The following is a 19,208-nucleotide window of genomic DNA, read 5'->3' on the forward strand; positions in this document are numbered from 1 at the left end:
AAAATCTAAGGCCCAGGAGTCTACCAAGATTGAGTCTTCTCACCCAGGCATCCACACATAGCTAACATAGAGATGATACTTCCTGACACCTTTTAAGACTTGAAATACAGCTTTAAAAATTATGCCTTATATTTAGAATTTCAGAATCTGCTTGAAACTATGCAAAAACTGAGTAATCAAAGACATTTTCAGTGGAGTTTTATAGTAAAACTAACCATCCCTACAGTGGGGTCAATCTGCTTGAATTGGTTGAGGTTGAGCTGAGACACAGCTGATTTTATGAAGAGGACAGAAGGGGTGGGATAGAAACTACTCTATTTTGCAATGTTTAATGCACACCTTTTGCCCAAATTTTGGAGGGAAAAATAAGGATGCACATTATACATGGGCAGTACCTGAAATACTTTGTATCTGTCCTTGTGTTTGATAATTATTTGTAACATAAAATTTCTTTTACCATAATATGTTCAAAAATAAATGCTAAAATTCCTTTATAATACAAAAAACAAGTATCTAAATATAAATAAATACATAATTGAGTTTAAAAAATAAAATGAAAGGTTTTTTTTTCCTGAAAGTTTGGGCCAAAAACATGGGTGTGCAGTATGCAAAATATGGTAAATCACTTCTTTCTTTTCCAGTTTAAAGCACTATCTCTTAACTGATATATATTTGGTCCAGAAACCTTATTCTGCCCGCCATTTCTGGGCCCTCAAAAATAAAGTCAACGAAATCTATAAATACAATAACTATGTTCTATTTCTGACCCTTGCCCAGAATGAAGGTAGCTTATCTCTAACAAATCTTGCTTTGAGAATTAGTGAAAGCCTCCGTGGCGCCCTCTGCCTTTTCAACTCACTGTGACACCTCCCTGTGATATCAGGTGACAGTTGGAGCATCAAACCCAGGGCTCCCAACCTACCTGCTTCTGATGAGTCAGAGCCATATAGATAGCATAACCTACAATCAAATCAGAATCCAGCAAGAAAACGACTTATTGTAATAATTCTCTATGTTGTTTAAAATTTGCCTAACGTGCACTCCTGTTTCCTTAGGCTTTTTGTGTCATGATAATCACCAAGGTCTAAATTATGAGTGAATTAACATCTGTTAGAACTTTATACTTTACATAACCTTTTAACATTCTTCTTTCTATCCTTTCAGTAGCCTTAGAGGCAGGTGTTATCTCCACTTTATAGCTGCTGAGTCTCTGAGGAATTACGTGAGAAAAATTAGTTTTAGCCCTCAAATAAACTCTCAGTTGGCCTGTAATTATTCAGAGTATGTACAATGTCCAAATAGCCCTTCACCACCTTCTTGTTCCGCTATAACTGTTAATCTCTACATGCTTTGTTAGAATACACCAATATAGTCTTACTGCCAGAGAATGAAGAGTTCTTGGATCAAACAGAAGCTTTTCTCCAAGGGGAAGCCTCTGACTCTCAACATGAAGCTCTCTTAGTCCTTCTAATCCTTCTAAACCTTCTATAACAGCAATGTAATTGCCTCCCAGATACCTGCAAAATATTAGACATAATTTTAAATAGACATTCTGTAAACATCCTGGTCTGTAAACATGATAAAAACATAATAACAAAATCACTGAGCTGTGTGAAAATTATACATACAGAATGTTCTCTTTATAGTGAATCGGTGAAAGATTCATCGGTATGATTCTTATAATTTAGTTTAGAAAGTAAATTTACTTTTTTTAAGTGAGAGAATTGGAATAGTCTTTATTAAACTATCTGCCAGTGCTTCTCATAGATACGGTGCAGAAGAATCACCTAGGTTGTAGGTTCACAAATGAGGATTTCTGGGCCTACTCCTCAGAAATTCTGAGTTGGCTACCTAAGGAACCCAGCATTTCCCACCTGACTTCTATCTCCCCGTTCCAAGGCCCCTGGCCCACTTTTTGAGAAGCACTGACAGTTCTTTCAATCTGGGGAAATTGGATCTACTAGCCTTCATTGTTTAATTAAAATTATTAAAGGTACAGTAAATGCCTTTTTACAATCAAATCTACATCAGCATTATCAATTCTATGACTCTGCCCTCTTGAGATAGGTGATTCTGAAAGGCACAGAACTCATTTGAGTTCCATGGAAACTTTTTTCACCATTTGAGCCTCCATAAGGGTGTTTTTGGGTATTCCTATAAGACGACTCAACCACCTGCAAAAGAAAAGTATACCGGGCTTACTGAAACACAAATGGTCTGGTATTACCTAGGAAACAATTTATTTTGTACTAATTATATTAAAAGAGAATAAAAATTGTGGCCTGTTCCACAAAACTACAGATAATGGAAATACCTGCATGCAAAAATATTACTGTAATGAGGATGAACAGTAACATTAATTTAAAAAAGCACTTACAGTTTTTCCAGTTTTTTTAATGACCCGAGGTTCTCTATACATGAAATACAATTGTTTTGTAGGTACAGGTGAGTCAGATTGGTGGCAAAATCCAAGTTATTTATTTGACTAATACGATTATCATACAAATATAAAACACTAAGATTTTTGCAAAGAGAGAGATCTTCCTAAAAGGAAAACAAAAACAGGTCACACTTAATTTCTTCTGAAAATTTGTTTTTAACAAAATGTATCACTTAATCATTCTGTAATTTCCATTCAGGTTTAATATAAAAGAACACTATTTCTTTATTCTTAGCACAGTCAAAGCAACACTAGAATAATTACGAAATTAGTTCTAGGTTTTGGCATTCCGTAACTATGTCAATAAAATTGTATTTGTTAAGAAAGACTTTCCCAGTGCAAGCAGCTTTTCTTGGAAACAATTAGTCTTCTTTGGAAGATGAAGCATTTAACAAATTATTGCTCCAATATTACAGATCAGGTTTTCTTAGTCTTTCTGTAGGACTGGAAGTTAACTGTTACGATTTATAACACTGAACACTGGAAGACATGTAGATATTCAACAAAAATGGGTTAATAAAGAAGCTATGATAATGGTATTAAAGGGAATACCATATGACCATTAAATATCCTTTAGTTTTATTAATATCTTGTAGTTTTCATAATAAAATGAGAACAGTACATTCAATGACCCATTATTATAAAATTATATGAATATATGCCTAGAAAAAAGACTGGAAGGACATTATCTAAATGTTAATAGTGGTTTCCTCTGCATGGTAGAATTACAAAGTCTTTTTATATGCATTTTATATAAATCAACACCAATTGCTTTTGAGATAAGAAAAATAATTAAAGGCATTTTAAAAGACCGTTATTTCTTATGTGCTGGTAGAGTCAGCCTAAACGAAGTAGGCAAGAGGGAATGAAGTTTTGCTCAAAAACATTTCAGCTTTCACCAAGTAAGATCTTCTAAAATACAACCACATTTTGAGAACTTTAAGTTTACAAGTTATTCTTATCTTAGTGTAAATTATTTTACGCCAATTTGTTTTCCTCCTCACAAAGGTCATCCACACTGAAGGAGCATTGATAGTGAGGGGCCAAAGAAATTTAAAGGGAGGGAAGCTCTGGAGAAAGCAGCCTGCCTGTATGATGAGGTAGAGAGCTTTGGGCAGGAAGAGAAACATGAAGGCTTGGGAAGTTGGATTCATGGGAAAAGGATCATCAAGAAACTGGTAAGGGATATAGACTGGGAGCTGGGTAGATTTCTGAAAAAATACTTCAATTGTCTTAATCAACAATTTTGCCTAGGGCTTTGCCATTTTTTGTTCATTCATTCAATAAATATTTATTAAGCATTTAATAAATATCAGGCACAGTATTGGATGGGGGATTTAAAGAGATGCAAACAAAGTAGACATGATCGCTTTCTTCATGTAGCTTATATGTTTCCAAGAAATTTCCTCTCATCTATAGTCTTCAGCATTTTATTACAGACAATGGATACCAATACAAGTGGCTTAAAATGGGCTATTGCTGCTGTTAAAGTTTCCCAAATTAAAGCCAAGAATTGGCTTAACACAGAGAAAATGTAGTTTCAGAGGATATACAAGCAATCAACCTTGGCTGATGTAACTGAGAGAGTATAACCTACACTTATACAAACATTAAATTATGTGAGAAAAAGATTTCCCTGTTAAAGTTTTGAAATATGGTAATCACATAGTTAATTCTTAATGTTTTGATATGTTAGAAATTCATATTCCAAAGTCTGGAATTTTATATGAGTAATTATCTTTGAAATTACTTTCCAACAAATGCTTTCAAATCTATTGAGTTGGCCAAAAAGTCAGTTTGGTTTTTTTCCATAAAATGGCACTAGTAACGCTTAGTTGTCTTTCATTTCATTTTAAACAACTTTGTTAGATTGTACTGTGATAGCTGTCATATAAGCATTCATTAAAAAAACAACTTATCATCAACAAAATAAAGTAATGAACAAAATGAACCACAGGTAGGGAAACATGGAGCAGATTGAAAGTGACCAGAGGGAATGGAGAAGGAGGACAATGGTGGAAAGAAGGGGAAGGCACTAGACAAAGAACATGTATGAATGACCCATGGACATGGACAACAATGTGGGAATTGACTGTGGGAGTGGGGATTGGGGATGGGTGGAGGAGGGCAAAGGAGGAAAAATTGAGACAACTGTAATAGAATAAACATGATTTTAAAAATAAAATAAAATAAAACAGAAATTGGTGAATTTTTATGTAGCCATTTTAATATTGAAGATGGAAGAAAATATGCAACATTTTCAGCATAACATGCTTTATTATTTCAAGAAAGGTAAAAATGCAACTAAAACGCAACCCCCCCCCCCCCACCTTTTTGCAGTGTATGGAGAAGGTGCTGTGACTGATGGAAAATGTCAAAAGTGGTTTGTAAAGTTTTGTGCTGGAGATTTCTCACTGGATGATGCTCCATGGTCTAGTAGACCAGTTGAAGTTGATAGCGATCAAATCGAGACATTGAGAAAAATCAATGTTATACCATGCAGGAGATAGCTGACATACTCAAAATATCCAAATCAGTAGAGTTATTGGTAAAAATGAAAATGTGTCTTTTATTTTACAGGAAAAACTAAACAGATTTTTTGGCCAGTCCAATAGTTTGCTACACTGTAGAGTATTTTAGGGGAACGTATATTTAACAATCACAATGGTATATTTTATAGAAACAATTTTAATAAGTTTAACATCACAAGCAGGAAACTAAATAATAACACAATATAAAACTGACTAATGAAAATATAGTTAATAAGTATAATCAAAATATAGTTAATAATAAGGTATGCATTGACACCATATCTAAACTTTACATTGCTAATGATATAAAAACAAAATAATTTCAGAATTCTTACAATTGCATCTATATTTCTGTCTGAAAAATTTATATGTGTTATTTTCTTCAGGTATTGTAAAGTGGTGTCTTCTTTTCTGGGTTTAAGGTTACTGTTTTTGGCAACTAGATCCAAGGTCAGTCGAACCATGATTTCTCTATAAATCAAACTCTCAGCAATAGCTCTGCTCTGATGCCATGTCAAGAAGCAGGTTTAGGTATTGTTTTATGCCCAGTTTTCTAAAAATTAAAGAAAAAAGAGAATAGTATGTACATAGCAATTTAGGATAAACCGTTTTGACTTTTTAGTTTTCTTATATAAAGCTATTTGATTAACTTGTTCATGAGTATTTTAGGGGAAGTTAGGTATTTTTTCTATGGCTACAGACCTAATTCTTTTTATTAAAAAATTTAAAATACCAAAATTAATTAAAACACAAGGCTCATTTACTTTTAAGTCTTTTCCTCTCTCTATTGAATTTTTATTGTGGGAACTTGTTAAAATATTATTTTTCTCTCTTGAAGTAGAAAAGGACCTCAAGGAATATCGTCTAGCCCTGGCCGGGTATCTCAGTTGGTTAGAGGATAATTATTACATGCCAAGGTTGTGGGTTCAATCCCTGGTCAGGGCACATACAAGAATCAACCAATGAAGACATAAGTGGGACAACAAATCGATGTTTCTGTCTCTCTAAAATAAAAAAATGAAAAGGGAATATTACCTAGTGTTCTCATGTGAAGAAACCAATCTAGTGGCATGTAAGGACGAGATCAGGTCTCCTGGCTACTTTTCCGTAGGATCTGTGGTGATTACATTTACTAAACCCCCAAATCAGAAAAATGGCATGAAACCCTTGGATATATACATAGGACGATGGTGCAAAATACTTGAAAATGGGGCTGGCCTTGAAGTTTTGTTATGTTACTATGACTGTAATTCATAGAGAGGTAACATAATGCAGTATTTCTCAATCCAGACTGCCTATTTTCAAATTTTTGCTCCACTGCTCACTAGTTAGGCAGTCTTGGGCATATTACCTCAGTTTCTTATAAAATTAGGATGATATCCAAGGGGCAGTGTGAAAATTACATGAGATAATCATGTACAGCATGTTCTACCCAGTGCCTGGTACATAGGTCAATAAATGTACGCTATCTTCATTATTATTCTACTGTTTTGTTCACAGATAAGGCAAACACTGTTCACTTCACTGTTGAGTCTGAAATATATTAGGTCCATTAAATAAGGGAAACATGCTATTAATCAAATATTGCTGTATATAAGATATGCACATGTGGTCCATAGTTTGAGATAGCCTAATTTTTGCAATGACCTAGGCAGTATAACTATTGAAGTGATGCATATCCCAGTTTCCCCAACTGTGCTTTATAGTCTCTTGTCAAAAATGTAAGCAAAAATACACTTTAAAATTAAGCATTATTATTCCAATGTCTGGGATTTCACCAACCAAACACCTCAATTTGTGTGGTATTCTGGGCATGAAAGATTATTGTTTACAGATCAAATTTCAAACAAAACAATAATATTCTGAACACAGTTTCTAATTAAGTAAAGCTAACTTTTTAAATCTTGCTTAAAAATACTTCATAAAATATGTTATCATAAAAGTATAAAGAATAACACCATACCCATGAACCCACAGGTCAGTTTAAAATATAAAACATTAGGCCCTGGCTGGTGTGGCTCAGTGGCTTTAGTGCTGGCCTGCAAACTGAAAGGTAACAGGTTCAATTCATGGAGTTGTGGGGCGTGCAGGAGGCAACGAATCCTATCTTTCGCACAGAGGTGTTTCTCTCCTTCTCTTTCTCCCTTCCCCTCTCTCTAAAAAAATAAATAAATAAAATCTTTAAAATATAAAACATTACAAATACATTTGGAACCCATGTATACCTTTCTCCCTCTCCAGGATTTTAAATTAAGAGTTTATCATAAATTTGGACATCCTTCTTCATGTCTTTATACTTTTACTACATATGTATAAATACCTGAACATATAGTAGTGCTTCACATGTCATAAATGGCATTATTCTGATTTCAGTTTTCTCCTTTGCTTAATTTTTTGTTTGTGACACTCGTCAGGGTTGATGTGTGTAGCTCTAGAATATTTGCACTGCTGTATAATATTCCACTGTAAGAAATATATTCTGATGATAGATCTTTGAGCATTTTGAGTTTTTGCTTTTACAATGTTGCTCTTATGGTTCTTGTATTTGTATATGTCATCCTAGCATATTGGCAAGAGCTTTTGTAGGATTTTAAACTAGTGATGGCCACTTCAGGGTTGCACATATTAAAAATATGGTTTCTTTGACCACTATTTAAAAATTTTACAAGACGGAGGCGTAGGTAGATACAGTTTGCCTCCTCGCACAACCAAAACATGGACAACAAATTTAAAAACAAAAAAATAACAAGAACTTCCAGAAAATCAAACTGTATGAAAATCTGACAATCAAGGAGCTAAAGAATAAACATTCATCCAGACCAGTAGAGGGAGCAGGTATGGGCAGCCGGGGTGGAGGGGACGCATAGCAAGGCAGCAGCTAGAGGACCAGGTGGGCAAGGCAGCAGCTGGAAGACTGGGAAGTCCTACATTTCCATACGGATAAACCGGGAGGAATAGCTGGGGAGCGAGACAGACTGCACAATCCAGGGCTCCAGCGGGGGAAAAGAAAGCCTCAAAACCTTTGGCTGTAAAAACTTGCAAGGGTTGCAGCAACAGGAAAAACTCCCAGCTTCACAGGAGAGTCTGTTAGACCCATGGAGTCCTAGAACATATACAGACCCACCCACACAGGAATCAGCACCAGAAGGGCCCAATTTGCTCGTGGGTAATGGGGGAAGTGACTGAAAGCCAGCAGAGAGCTGAGCAAGCGGCACTGTTCCCTCTTGGACCCCTCCCCCACTTACAGCGCCACAACACAGCGAGGTGGGTTGCCCCATCCTGGTGAATACCTAAGACTCCGTCCCTTACAACATAACAGGTGTGCCTAGGCAAAGAAATATGGCCCAAATGAAAGGACAGATCAAAACTCCAGAAATAGAGCTAAACAATGAACAGATAGCCAACCTATCAGATGCACAGTTCAAAACACTGGTAATCAGAATACTCGCTGAATTGGTTGAGTATGGTCACAAAATGGAGGAAAAAGCGAAGGCTATGCAAAGTGAAATAAAGAAAAATGAAGGGAAGGAAACTGGGACTCAAATCGATGACTGGGAGCAGAAGGAAGAGATAAACATTCAACCTGAACAGAATGAAGGAACAAGAATTCAAAAATACAAGGAGAGGCTTAGGAACCTCTGGGACAACTTTAAACATTCCGACATCCAAATCACAGGGGTGCCAGAAGGAGAAGAGGAAGAGCAAGAAAATGAAAACTTATTTAAAAAAATAATGAAGGAGAACTTCCCCAGTCTGATCAAGGAAATAGACTTCCAGGAGATCCAGGAAGCTCAGAGAGTCCCAAAGAAGTTGGGCCTAAGGAAGCACACACCAAGGCACATCATAATTACATTATCCAAAAGATAAGGAGAGAATCTTAAAAGCAGCAAGAGGAAAGGAGACAGTTACCTGCAAAGGAGTGGCCATCAGACTATCAGCTGATTTCTCAAAAGGAACTTTACAGGCAAGAAGGAGCTGGCAAGAGGTATTCAAAGTCATGGAAGGCAAGGACCTACACAGAAGTTTACTGTATCCAGCAAAACTGTCATTTAGAATGGAAGGGTAGATAAAGTGCTTCCCAGATAAGGTCAGTTAAAGGAGTTCATCATCACCAAGCCCTTATTACATGAAATGTTAAAGGGACTTATCTAAGAAAAAGAAGGAGATCAAAAACTATGAACAGTAAAATGACAACAAACTCACAACTATCAACAACTGACTCTAAAGAAAACAAAAACAAAAACAAACTAAGCAAACAACTAGAACAGGAACAGAATCATAGAAATGGAAATCAAAGGGGAGGGAGAAGAATGGGGGAAAAGTACAGGGAATAAGCAGCATAAATAGTAGGTATAAAATAGGCAGGGGGGAAGTTATGAATAGTATAGGAAATGGAGAAGCCAAAGAACTTATCTGTATGAGCCATGGACAGGAACTAAGGGTAGGGAATGCTGGGGTGAGGGGCAGTGCAGGGTGGGGGGGAATAAAGGGGAGAAAAAAATGGGACAACTGTAATAGCATAATCAATAAAATATATATTTTTTAAATTAAGAAAAAATTTTAGAACTTTTCCTGGAAATTTCAAATATCTTTATTACACTGGTAACTGGTGAAATGAACATCTGAAAGAGGTTATATACTCCAGGGCTCCTCCATTATAGCTGAGGCAGGAGACTGCTGTACAAGTGGCTATGCAGGAACTTGTGTGATGCCCTATGCTGGTAACTTTGACCAATATGAGACCACAGCCACGAATAATTTATTCTCCCTTCTCTGCCCTGTGGACTTTTAGGAGACACAGTCATTTTAAAAGGTCCCTCTGAAGACATACTATGATCTTCTGGGTTACATACTCTCTTCTTTTTGTCCTCTCTCCATCTCCCTCATTTTTTCTCTCCTCTCTCCTGCTTCCCTGAGATAACAAGCCCCAAAAGGTGTTATCACAGTTTTTGCTTCAGGCTCTACTTTCTAAACTAGGCTAAAACAGACATTTTAGATCATCAGAATCCTCATGAATGACCATGCTATAAATGGATTTTGTCTCTTGGTTCCATTGCACTAATTGGTGTTTGTATAGAAATAAATTTAATTCTCTCAGATTATTAGAAAAGGAAAAAGGCAAATTATTTATTTATTAAACCAAGAGAAGGCCAATGGACCTCCTCAGCAAACTATAGGAAAACTTTCCAAGGGCTTGAATGTGAAAAGGAAGAGAATTGAATCAACCCATAACATACAACAATAGAGACTGTTAAATCAATAGAGCTTGCATCTTAGTAGTCAGATCCATAAAAGAGAACTTAGTTTCACCAAAACACCACCATTTATCTTGTGAATACTTTAAACTTCATATAATAATTTAAACTTTATTGGTATTGTAGTTTGTTTTAGAGAAATTGTAAGCTTCAGGAGTTAAAACTGAACCTAGTTTGGATTTGGATACATTTCAGGACATTATAATAAAAATAATTATGTCAGCACGTGAGGGGTGTCCCTAGTTTTCTTTTAAAAGAGGCTCATTATTTTCTAAAGTTTGAGAAACTGCTTTTTCATATTTTTTTCCCTACCAGATATCTGTTATCTCTGGGCTCGACTTGCTAGGATCTCTCTCTCTCTCCAGTCCGCCAGTGGGGGACAGCTTGGAGCTGCTTTACAGGCGCTCGGAAATCCATGTTGGGGGACCTCTTGGCTTTCATCATCTTGGGGCTCCTACTAGCTAGATGCAGGGGACATTTCAAATTCAGTTTGTATATTTCCTTTAGCTAGGCTCAGGTTCGGTGGCTACAGATGCTCTGAATCACTGATGCTCTCGCTCCCGTCTGTCCTCCGTCCTCCCTCCCTCCCTCCCTCCCTCCCTCCCTCCCTCCCTCCCTCCTTCCCTCCTTCCTTCCCTCCCTTCCTACCCTTTCTCTCCCTTAATTTATTGATTTTAGAAAGAGAGTGGAGGAAAGGGGGAAAGGGGGGAGAGAGAGAGAGAGAAAATGAGAGAATGAGAATTGTTTTTCTACTTACTGATGCATTCATTGGTTGATTTTTGTATGTGCCCTGACCAGAGGTCTAGCAGCAACCTTGGCGTTTGCGGACAAAGCTCTAATCAACTGAGCTACTGGGCTAATCAAATGGGCAGGACAGACTTCCCCCTTTTAAAACTAGATCTGCACCAACAGATCCTGCTCCTTCAGCTCTGCGGCCACCCCTCCACCCGTGTGTCCCTCCTCTAGAGCTGTTTCCCAATCTTGCCTGATTATAGCCTTTTGTTTAAAACCCGGACTTCCAGACTTTTTCTAGAAATTCAAGATGTCTGATGATAAGGCGCAGGGATCTGCACTTCAAGAAGTGCATCAGGAGAGTCTTACTGGCAGGCAAGTTTGAGAAACCTGGCTGTAAGGGTTTCCTTGGTCCCCACGCTTTTTCCCTGAATGCACCTCACCGATCGCGGGATGAGCCGGATTAGTAAATCAGGTCTGGTAAATTTCGCCAGTGCCAAGTTTCGCAGCAGCCCACCTCTGGTTGCCAGGCGACCAAACGCTACTGGACTGTCCGCCGCTCACGGAGAAATCTCGCGAGGTCTCTGGAAGAGGCCGCCCCCACCCCGCCCCCTGTGGCCTCCGGGGCTCCTGTTTTCTATGACGTCTAGGCTGGAGGGTGATCCCCCTAGGCAGGGTCTGACTGAGGGCAGTTAGCTTGAAGAGGCCGTAAGGCATCGGGTCAACAGTGGCGTTTTTAGTGGACCAACCTTCCTGCCAGGACAATTTTTGGCAGGCTATCATTTCCCCCTACTGGATTTTCCCTGCCATCAGTTTGAACGTCTCAGTGACCCCACACTGATCCCTTTTCCCCAGTAGCAGACCAGGAAACAAACTGTCTAAATCCAAATTCAGCCCATACTTCACCCTTTCCTCAGATAAAGTCCAAATTCCTTAGGGTGATATTCCAGTCCACTCATCAAGACCAGCCTCATTGCTTGCCTGTTGCCCTAGTATACCCTAGTATTCCAATATGTCACTTGGCCCAATATGCTATGTCCTAGTAATCTTCATCCTCTTCTCTCCACTTCTCAAGGAAGCAACAGGACACATTTTCTTCTCAATTCTTGTTTTCCCTGTTAAGATTGAAGGACTGGGTCCTGCCGCTACGTCCTAGTAATCTTCATCCTCTTCTCTCCACTTCTCAAGGAAGCAACAGGACACATTTTCTTCTCAATTCTTGTTTTCCCTGTTAAGATTGAAGGACTGGGTCCTGGCAGGTATTTCATTTGGTTCGAGCAGTGTTCCCATACGCCAAGATTATGGTTGGATCCCTGGAACCAGGGCATATACTGGAATCAACCAATGAATGCATCATTAAGTGGAACAACAAATAGATGTTTCCCTCTTGCTCTCCTTCCCCTCTCCTCTCTAAAATCAATTAAAAAATTAAAAAAGATTGAAGGACTCAGCTTGGAATGAGCACATCCTTTCTGAAGCCTTTCTAGGTACTGGGTCTTGATAAGTAATGCTGCTTTCTGCCCCCAAATAACTAGGATATATTAAGTTCTTCAGCACAGCATGTGCCAGACCACTATATGTTTGATACTTACCCACATCTTTAATAAAGTGGTAAATTCTTTAAGGGCAAGGATTCTGTCTTTGACATTGGTATTCCCAGGACTTGGCTAAGTGTTCTTTGTAGATTAGCAGTCTTCAGTTTACGAATGAAGGCAAAGAAGAACAATAGAACAAGGAACAGACATTTACAATGGAAAGCCTGGGACTCATTCAGGTAAAGTGAACAATCTGGATGTAAGGGACAGTGAAACCTGAAAAATAGTGGGTGACAGCTGTGGTCTTAGGGAGCCGGGGCACTTTGGAAAAGTCATTGCTGTTCCTTGAGAAAAGAAGGGTGAGAGCAGAAGATTGTTAAAGTTACAAGGCAGCTTAGAGCCCATGTGGGCAATTCGACTTGCCATTTTGCAGATAAGGAAACTCCCAGGCCTAGCGTTAGGAAAGAAATATGCTGAAGGCCACATCTGAGGTGGCAGAGAGGGAATTTATCCTTGGGCTCTTGATTTCAAGCTCCAGTCCTCTTTTCTTATATTTCACTGACTGTTACAGTAAGAGTAGCCTAGAAAGAGGGGCAGAAGGATGGGGACCTAAGGACCCTAACCACCTTCAGGACATTGTTGCTGAAGTCCAATTGTAGGCAGTTTTGGCCTGGATTAGGGTGAAGGCAAGGGACATGCCAAGGAATGAACAAATTTAGGAGGCACCTTGAAGCAGGATTTAATAGAGAGATTGGGTAGGATAAAGGGTGGGAGAAGTTGAGGATGATTCCCACATGTTAGGATAAAGAAATGATACTGGAGAAAGAGGAGAGGTGGCAAGTATCAATAACTTGAGGGGAAGTGGATGAGTTTGGTTTACACATGTAATTGTGAGGTGAGATAGGTTTAATAGTTTCAAGAACAGAACTAATCATTGAACCCAAGAGGCCATAAATAGTAGTGAGGGAGAAAGTAGGGAAAAGAAAAATATAGAAAGTCAGTTACTATGACAACAAGTTTGGATGGGAGAAAAGCAAAGCTGGTTAAGATGTCAAAGAAAGATTTATCAGAAGTGAGATTTGTTCTGATAACAAATAATTCTGTGATTCAGGAACTAATAATTTAGATTCAGACACTGGGGAAAGAGTTTAAGGAGGGAGTTACCTAACAGAATAAAAAGCTACAGAAAGCTATGAAGAAGTAAAAGAAAGATCAAAACAATACGGCTAAAACACTGTGACACAAATCAGATGGCCTTCATACCTTCTTTATTCATCTGGAAACAACAGCTTTAGCAATGTATGCAGGATTGTCTCATTGCTTGCTTAGCACTCACTGAACCTGCTTCTAAAATTACTTTGCTAGAAACGTGTTTAATAATGCCTTATTAAAAATCAGTTGCTCTGTTACGCTTTGTTTTATAACAATTTCATGTATCATTATAAAAAGGAGTATGATCTCATTTGTGGTAAAATTACACACACATTTAAATGTCTAAAATATGTATCTATGTCCAATAGTACAGACTTAGATGCTGATCTATATAGATCTATATCTATAACTATAACTATATATTTCAATACCAAAATATTTCATAGTGGTTATTTCTTGGTGGTGGGATTTTGACATTATTTCTCTTTATTTTAGTAATCAGGACTTTTTTTTTGTTCATTAAGAGGTAATATTCAGTTGTTTACTTGAGATTTTTCTTTTTTCTTGAGCTAGACCTGTAATAATATAAACTCCCCTCTTATTAACTGCTTTCAGTGCATCCCAGAAATTTTGATATGTCATATTGTCATTCTCATTTATCTCTAAATATGTTTGGTCACACCTTTTATTTCTTCTTTGACCCAGTCATTTTTTTAGTAGAATGTTGTTTAATTTCCACATATTTGTGTGTTTCTTTACTTCCTTTTTTCAGTTGATTTCTAATTTCAAAGCATTGTAGTCAGAAAATATGCTTGGTATGATTTCAATCCGCTTAAATTAGTTGAGGCCAGTTTTGTGACCCAACATATGGTTTATCCTTAAGAATGTTCCACATGCACTGGAAAAGAGTATATACTCTAATATACTGGGATGAAGAGCTCTATAAATATAAAGGCCAGTTATGTCTATTTGGTTTAATGTATCACTTAAGGTTGATATTTCTTTGATTTTCCGTTTGGATGATCTATCTAGAACTGTTGATGGAGTATTTAAGTCCCTTACTATGATTGTGTTTTTGTCAGTTTCTCCATTTAGTTCTGTTAGTTTTTTTAGTATATTTCAGTGGTCCCCAATTGGGTGCATATACATTGAGAAGTGTTATGTCTTCTTGATGTAGTGCTCTCTGTATTATTATAAAATGTGTATCTTCGTCTCTTGTCACCTTTGTTATCTTCAAATCTATTTTGTCAGATATAAGTATGGCTACTACTGCTTTTCTGTGGACGTTATGTGCTTGGAGAATAATTTTCAATCTGATTGATTCAATCTGCTACTCGGTGCCTTTTGTTAGGTGAATTCATTTTATTTACATTTATGGTAATTATTGAGGTAGGAGGATTTCCTATAGCCATTATATCTTTTGCTTTCTGGTAGCTCTGTGCCTCTATTTTTTCTTTTCCTTTGTGTTTCTGTCTATTGTCTTTGTATTGTGGTATTCCATATTTTTTCTTCTATTTCTGCTTTTTTTAAGATATGTGTCTCAGTTTTGGGTTTTTTTGTACAGTTACCACTAGATTTATGAAAAAGAAAGATTCATATATCTTGAATTTGCAAAGGAGATAGAGATAGTGTACATTCAAAAGTAATCAGGGTTTTTAAAAATGATAAAATTATATTCTGAAAATCCATTTTTGGATTCTTCTCTTTGTGGAACTGCAAATCTCTTTGTCACTGCTGGTATTCAAAATAGTTTAAAATGATCCTGACCGGTGTGGCTCAGTTGGGTGTGCAATGTCTCACAAAGCAAAACATCATGGGTGTGATTCCTGGTCAGGGCACATACATAGGTTATAGGTTCGGTTCTCTGTTGGGGTCATGCGAGAGGTAGCCAATGGAAGTTTCTCTCTCACATCGATATTTCTCTCCCTCTCTCTCTCCCTCACTTCCTCTCTCTCTAAAATCAATAAGGATGTCCTCGAGTGAGGATAAAAAAATGAAATAAAATAGTTTTAAAATACTTGAGTTATTAAATTTTTTTTTTATGCACCAAGTTTAAGAGATAGTATTTTCTCATTAAGATGTGAAATATAGCCCTGGCTGGGTTGTTCAGTTGGTTGGAGCATCATCCCCATATGCCAAGGTTGAGGGTTCCATCCCCAGTCAGGGCACATACAAGGAGCAACCAATGAATGCATGAATAAGTGGAACAATAAATTGATGTTTCTGTCTCTTTCTCTCTCTCCTTCCCTCTCTCTCTCTAAAATCAATAAATACAATTTTTTAAAAAGATGTGAAATATAATTCCTGTCTGGTGGCACACAGTGTTAAACAATCATCTGTGTATTTTCCAACGTGGCAGAAATTTGGCAGACTACAAGAAATACTTGTTTTCAGTGCGACATATGTAAGTTCAGTGTAAAGTATTCTAAGAGTTACACTTTGACAGATGTTGGGAAATTTGTATGTGTAAAAAAAAAAAAAAGGAGTCTTAAGAATCATTTTAAAAGGCAGTCTTGGAAGAATCCAACTAAAAAGCACATTTAGAAATGTCTCCACAATATTTTCCAAGTAACTTTAGACAGAAACACACTTTTTATTTCAAAGATTGTTCTATATATCTTTTTTTTCTTTTTTTGTTCTTGACCTTCTAGAGTGCTAAGCAAGCACTTTAATGGTTAGTTCCTTTCATTTAGAAACCAGAATTTTTTTAAGTTTATTTTTTAGAGAGAGGGGAAGAGAGGGAGAAAGAGAGGGAAGCATCAATGCATGGTTGGTTGCCTCTCTTGTGTGCCCCCTACTGAGAACCTGGCCTGCAACCTGGGCATATGCTCTGACTGGGAATTGAACTGGTGACACTTTGGTTCACAGGCCGGCACTCAATCCACTGAGCCACACCAGCCAGGGGTGAGAAACCAACATTTTAAAGGGCCCAGACATGTATAAATCACATAACTGTATATAGAAAAATTACCTTTTATGGGAGTTAACTCCTCTTTTAGTGTTGACCTCATAGATTGGTAAAATATTAATGAGTATGGTAGACACTTCTAAAATTAACTAAATGATCTTGCTTCCTGGTATTCATGCCCTTGTGTAGCCACTCCCCTGAGTGTGGGCTGGACCTAACGACTTGTCCCAAGCAATAAAATAAGAAAAGGTTGATAAGCTACCATTGTTGCAATTAGGTTACAAAAAGATTGTGAGTTCTGTCTGGCTAGCAGACTCTCTCTATCACATTTTTAGTTTTCACTTGTTGATAAAGCAAGCTTTCATTTAGGAGAGCCTTGTTTGGTAAGGAACTGAGGATGGTCTTTAGCCAACAAGTAGTGAGAACTGAGAGCCTCAGTCCCACAAGAAACTAAATGCCAAAAACTACTGTTTAAGTTTGGAAGTTGATCCATCCTCAGTTGAACTTTCAAATGAAATCTCATCACTGGCCAACAGATTGCAGCCTTATGAGAGACCCGGAAGTGGGACCCAAATTCTTGGCCCACAAATTCTTTGAAATAATAAATGTGTTGTTTTAAGACACGAAGTTTTGGCTTAATTTGTTATATAGCAATAAATAATTAATACAGGGAGCAATGAAAATTCCTTTAAAGAGGGCAAGTTTACTTAGACATTTGGGACATTTCCATTTTCATAGGACATTCTAAGCAGAAGCTATAGGACATTGTAGCTTAGCTGAAATGAAAGATTTCATAACAAGTATCCATTTGTAGAAGCTGCAAGTTTTAGAATCAATACAAAGGAAGTTCTTTGGTTTAGAAGGAGGAAGTTTCCATACAAGGTATTAATCTTGATTTCTGTAACCTGGGGAGGATCATTCAAGTGAATGCTTCATGGCCTTCTAATGCCATGGTGTACACAATAATAGATAATTTTTGAAAAACTTAACTTAGTAACTCGTTTATGTAATTTATTATTTTTTAAAGGATTCTATTTATTAATTTTAGAGAGAGGGGAAGGGAGGGAGAAAGAGAGGGAGAGAAATAGCAATGTGTGGTTGCCTCTTGAGTGCGCCCCCTACTGGGACCTGGCCTACAACCCAGACTGGCAATCGAACCTGCAACCTTTTGGTTCGCAGGCCAGCACTCAGTCCACTGAACCATACCAGCCAGGGCAGTTTATGTCATTTATTAAATACAGTAATATTATTACATAGCTTATACATAAAACAAACCAATGTATTTCTCCTGAGTTTCAGATATATCCATCCAGCTGGCTGCTAGACATTCATTCCATCTGGATATGAATTCCTAGAAGGAGTGGAAAGTCAACCTGTCAAAAATTGAATTCATTTCTATCCTGCACAAATCTAATCTGCCTCCTCTAGTTTCTATCCTTCCCATAGTCCTCCTTGTTTCCCAAAGTAGAGCCCAAAATCCATCTCCAGTACTCTCTCAGACACTAGCACCCCTATTCAGTCACCATATGAAGTCCAGTTAATCTCAGAGACTTTCAAATCCAGCTGTTCCTCCATTGCCCACTTCGCTACCTAAGAATGGATGTATAGGACTTGGTCAAGTTCTATTTTTTAATATTCTATTAACTTTAATATGCAAACTTTCTCAAGTTCTATTTTAAGAATTCTACTTTGTTTAATATACAAAAACTTTTTCCTAAAATGAGTCACTTCCACCCTCCACAAGGGTCAATTGTAATAAAGATAACATGTATGAAATGTGACTGTAAATTAAGGGATCTAAGCTAAAAATCTCTTTCATTACCTTAAAATTTCATTTATGTCATACAGTTAATATATCTTGGAGTAAAAATGTTTTCTGAGTATTTTTATAAACGTCACTAATTTTCTAATTTAAATAATGTTATCTTTATTTCTGAAACATCTATTGTTAACACCATATAACACTTTAGTTTGAGTTTTTCACAGAGCATTTGCAAGAATGGGACTTTTAATTTTAGAGAAAGTTTAGATTAGGTTTCAGGAACAGTTCATTGCTTATGTTTTAGGACCTTTTTTTAATTGTCTTAGGAACCAGGGGTGGGGAAACTCTGTCTTCTAATAGAGATCCAAGACTTTGCTTAAGTTTATCAGGCCAATAATAAGTTCAGCAAAAGTTTAATTAGTTGGTGATGGATTGAGGCTAAGAGTGAAACTCAGCAATGTAAAATACTCTATTCTCATGTCTTTCAAAATAATTTGTTAAAATCAGTGAAAACATCTTTTATATCTGTATACCTGTAATTAATTGTTTTTTGGGGTTTTATTTTGGCTCATGTCAGCTTATTTGGGTCAGCTTGTTTGAAAAGAGTTTCACTTCTTTATGCTTGTTCTTGAAAATAGCTGGTGTTTTTTACTGCATATTTCTGCAGTAGTGACCAGTGATTGAAAAAAATTATAACAACTTTTTTTTCATTCTTTTTTGAACTTATTAAGAAGTTTGGGAAAAGATATTCATTTCAATATGATCTTACAGTTCAACAAGTCAGTTTCCCATAAAAAGGCATGAACACATTTAATCTTGTCATTCTAGAAACACATACTGTTAATGTTTCTTAAAAACAAGTTGAAATGTCCATTGCATTTATTCTTCATTGA

General features: G+C 37.0%; 1 protein-coding gene across 1 annotated transcript in view; it reads right to left on the bottom strand.

Moving 5' to 3' along the window:
- PPP1R42 (protein phosphatase 1 regulatory subunit 42) overlaps window positions 1–5,454 on the bottom strand; it is a 43,196-nt gene extending 37,742 nt beyond the window's left edge. Inside the window, exons 1-3 of the mRNA XM_054590226.1 lie at window positions 5,307–5,454; window positions 2,378–2,544; window positions 1,379–1,517 (exon numbers count right to left, since the gene is read on the bottom strand). Coding sequence (XP_054446201.1) covers window positions 1,379–1,517; window positions 2,378–2,544; window positions 5,307–5,435 — 435 coding nt within the window. The 5' untranslated portion in view covers window positions 5,436–5,454. The remainder of the gene's footprint in view (window positions 1–1,378; window positions 1,518–2,377; window positions 2,545–5,306) is intronic.
- Between the last annotated feature and the right edge of the window lie 13,754 nt (window positions 5,455–19,208).

The sequence above is a fragment of the Pteronotus mesoamericanus genome, unplaced genomic scaffold (genome assembly GCF_021234165.1).
Source record: "Pteronotus mesoamericanus isolate MK-2021 breed Mesoamerican mustached bat unplaced genomic scaffold, CSHL_Meso_final scaffold_174, whole genome shotgun sequence".
Lineage (NCBI taxonomy): Eukaryota > Metazoa > Chordata > Mammalia > Chiroptera > Mormoopidae > Pteronotus > Pteronotus mesoamericanus.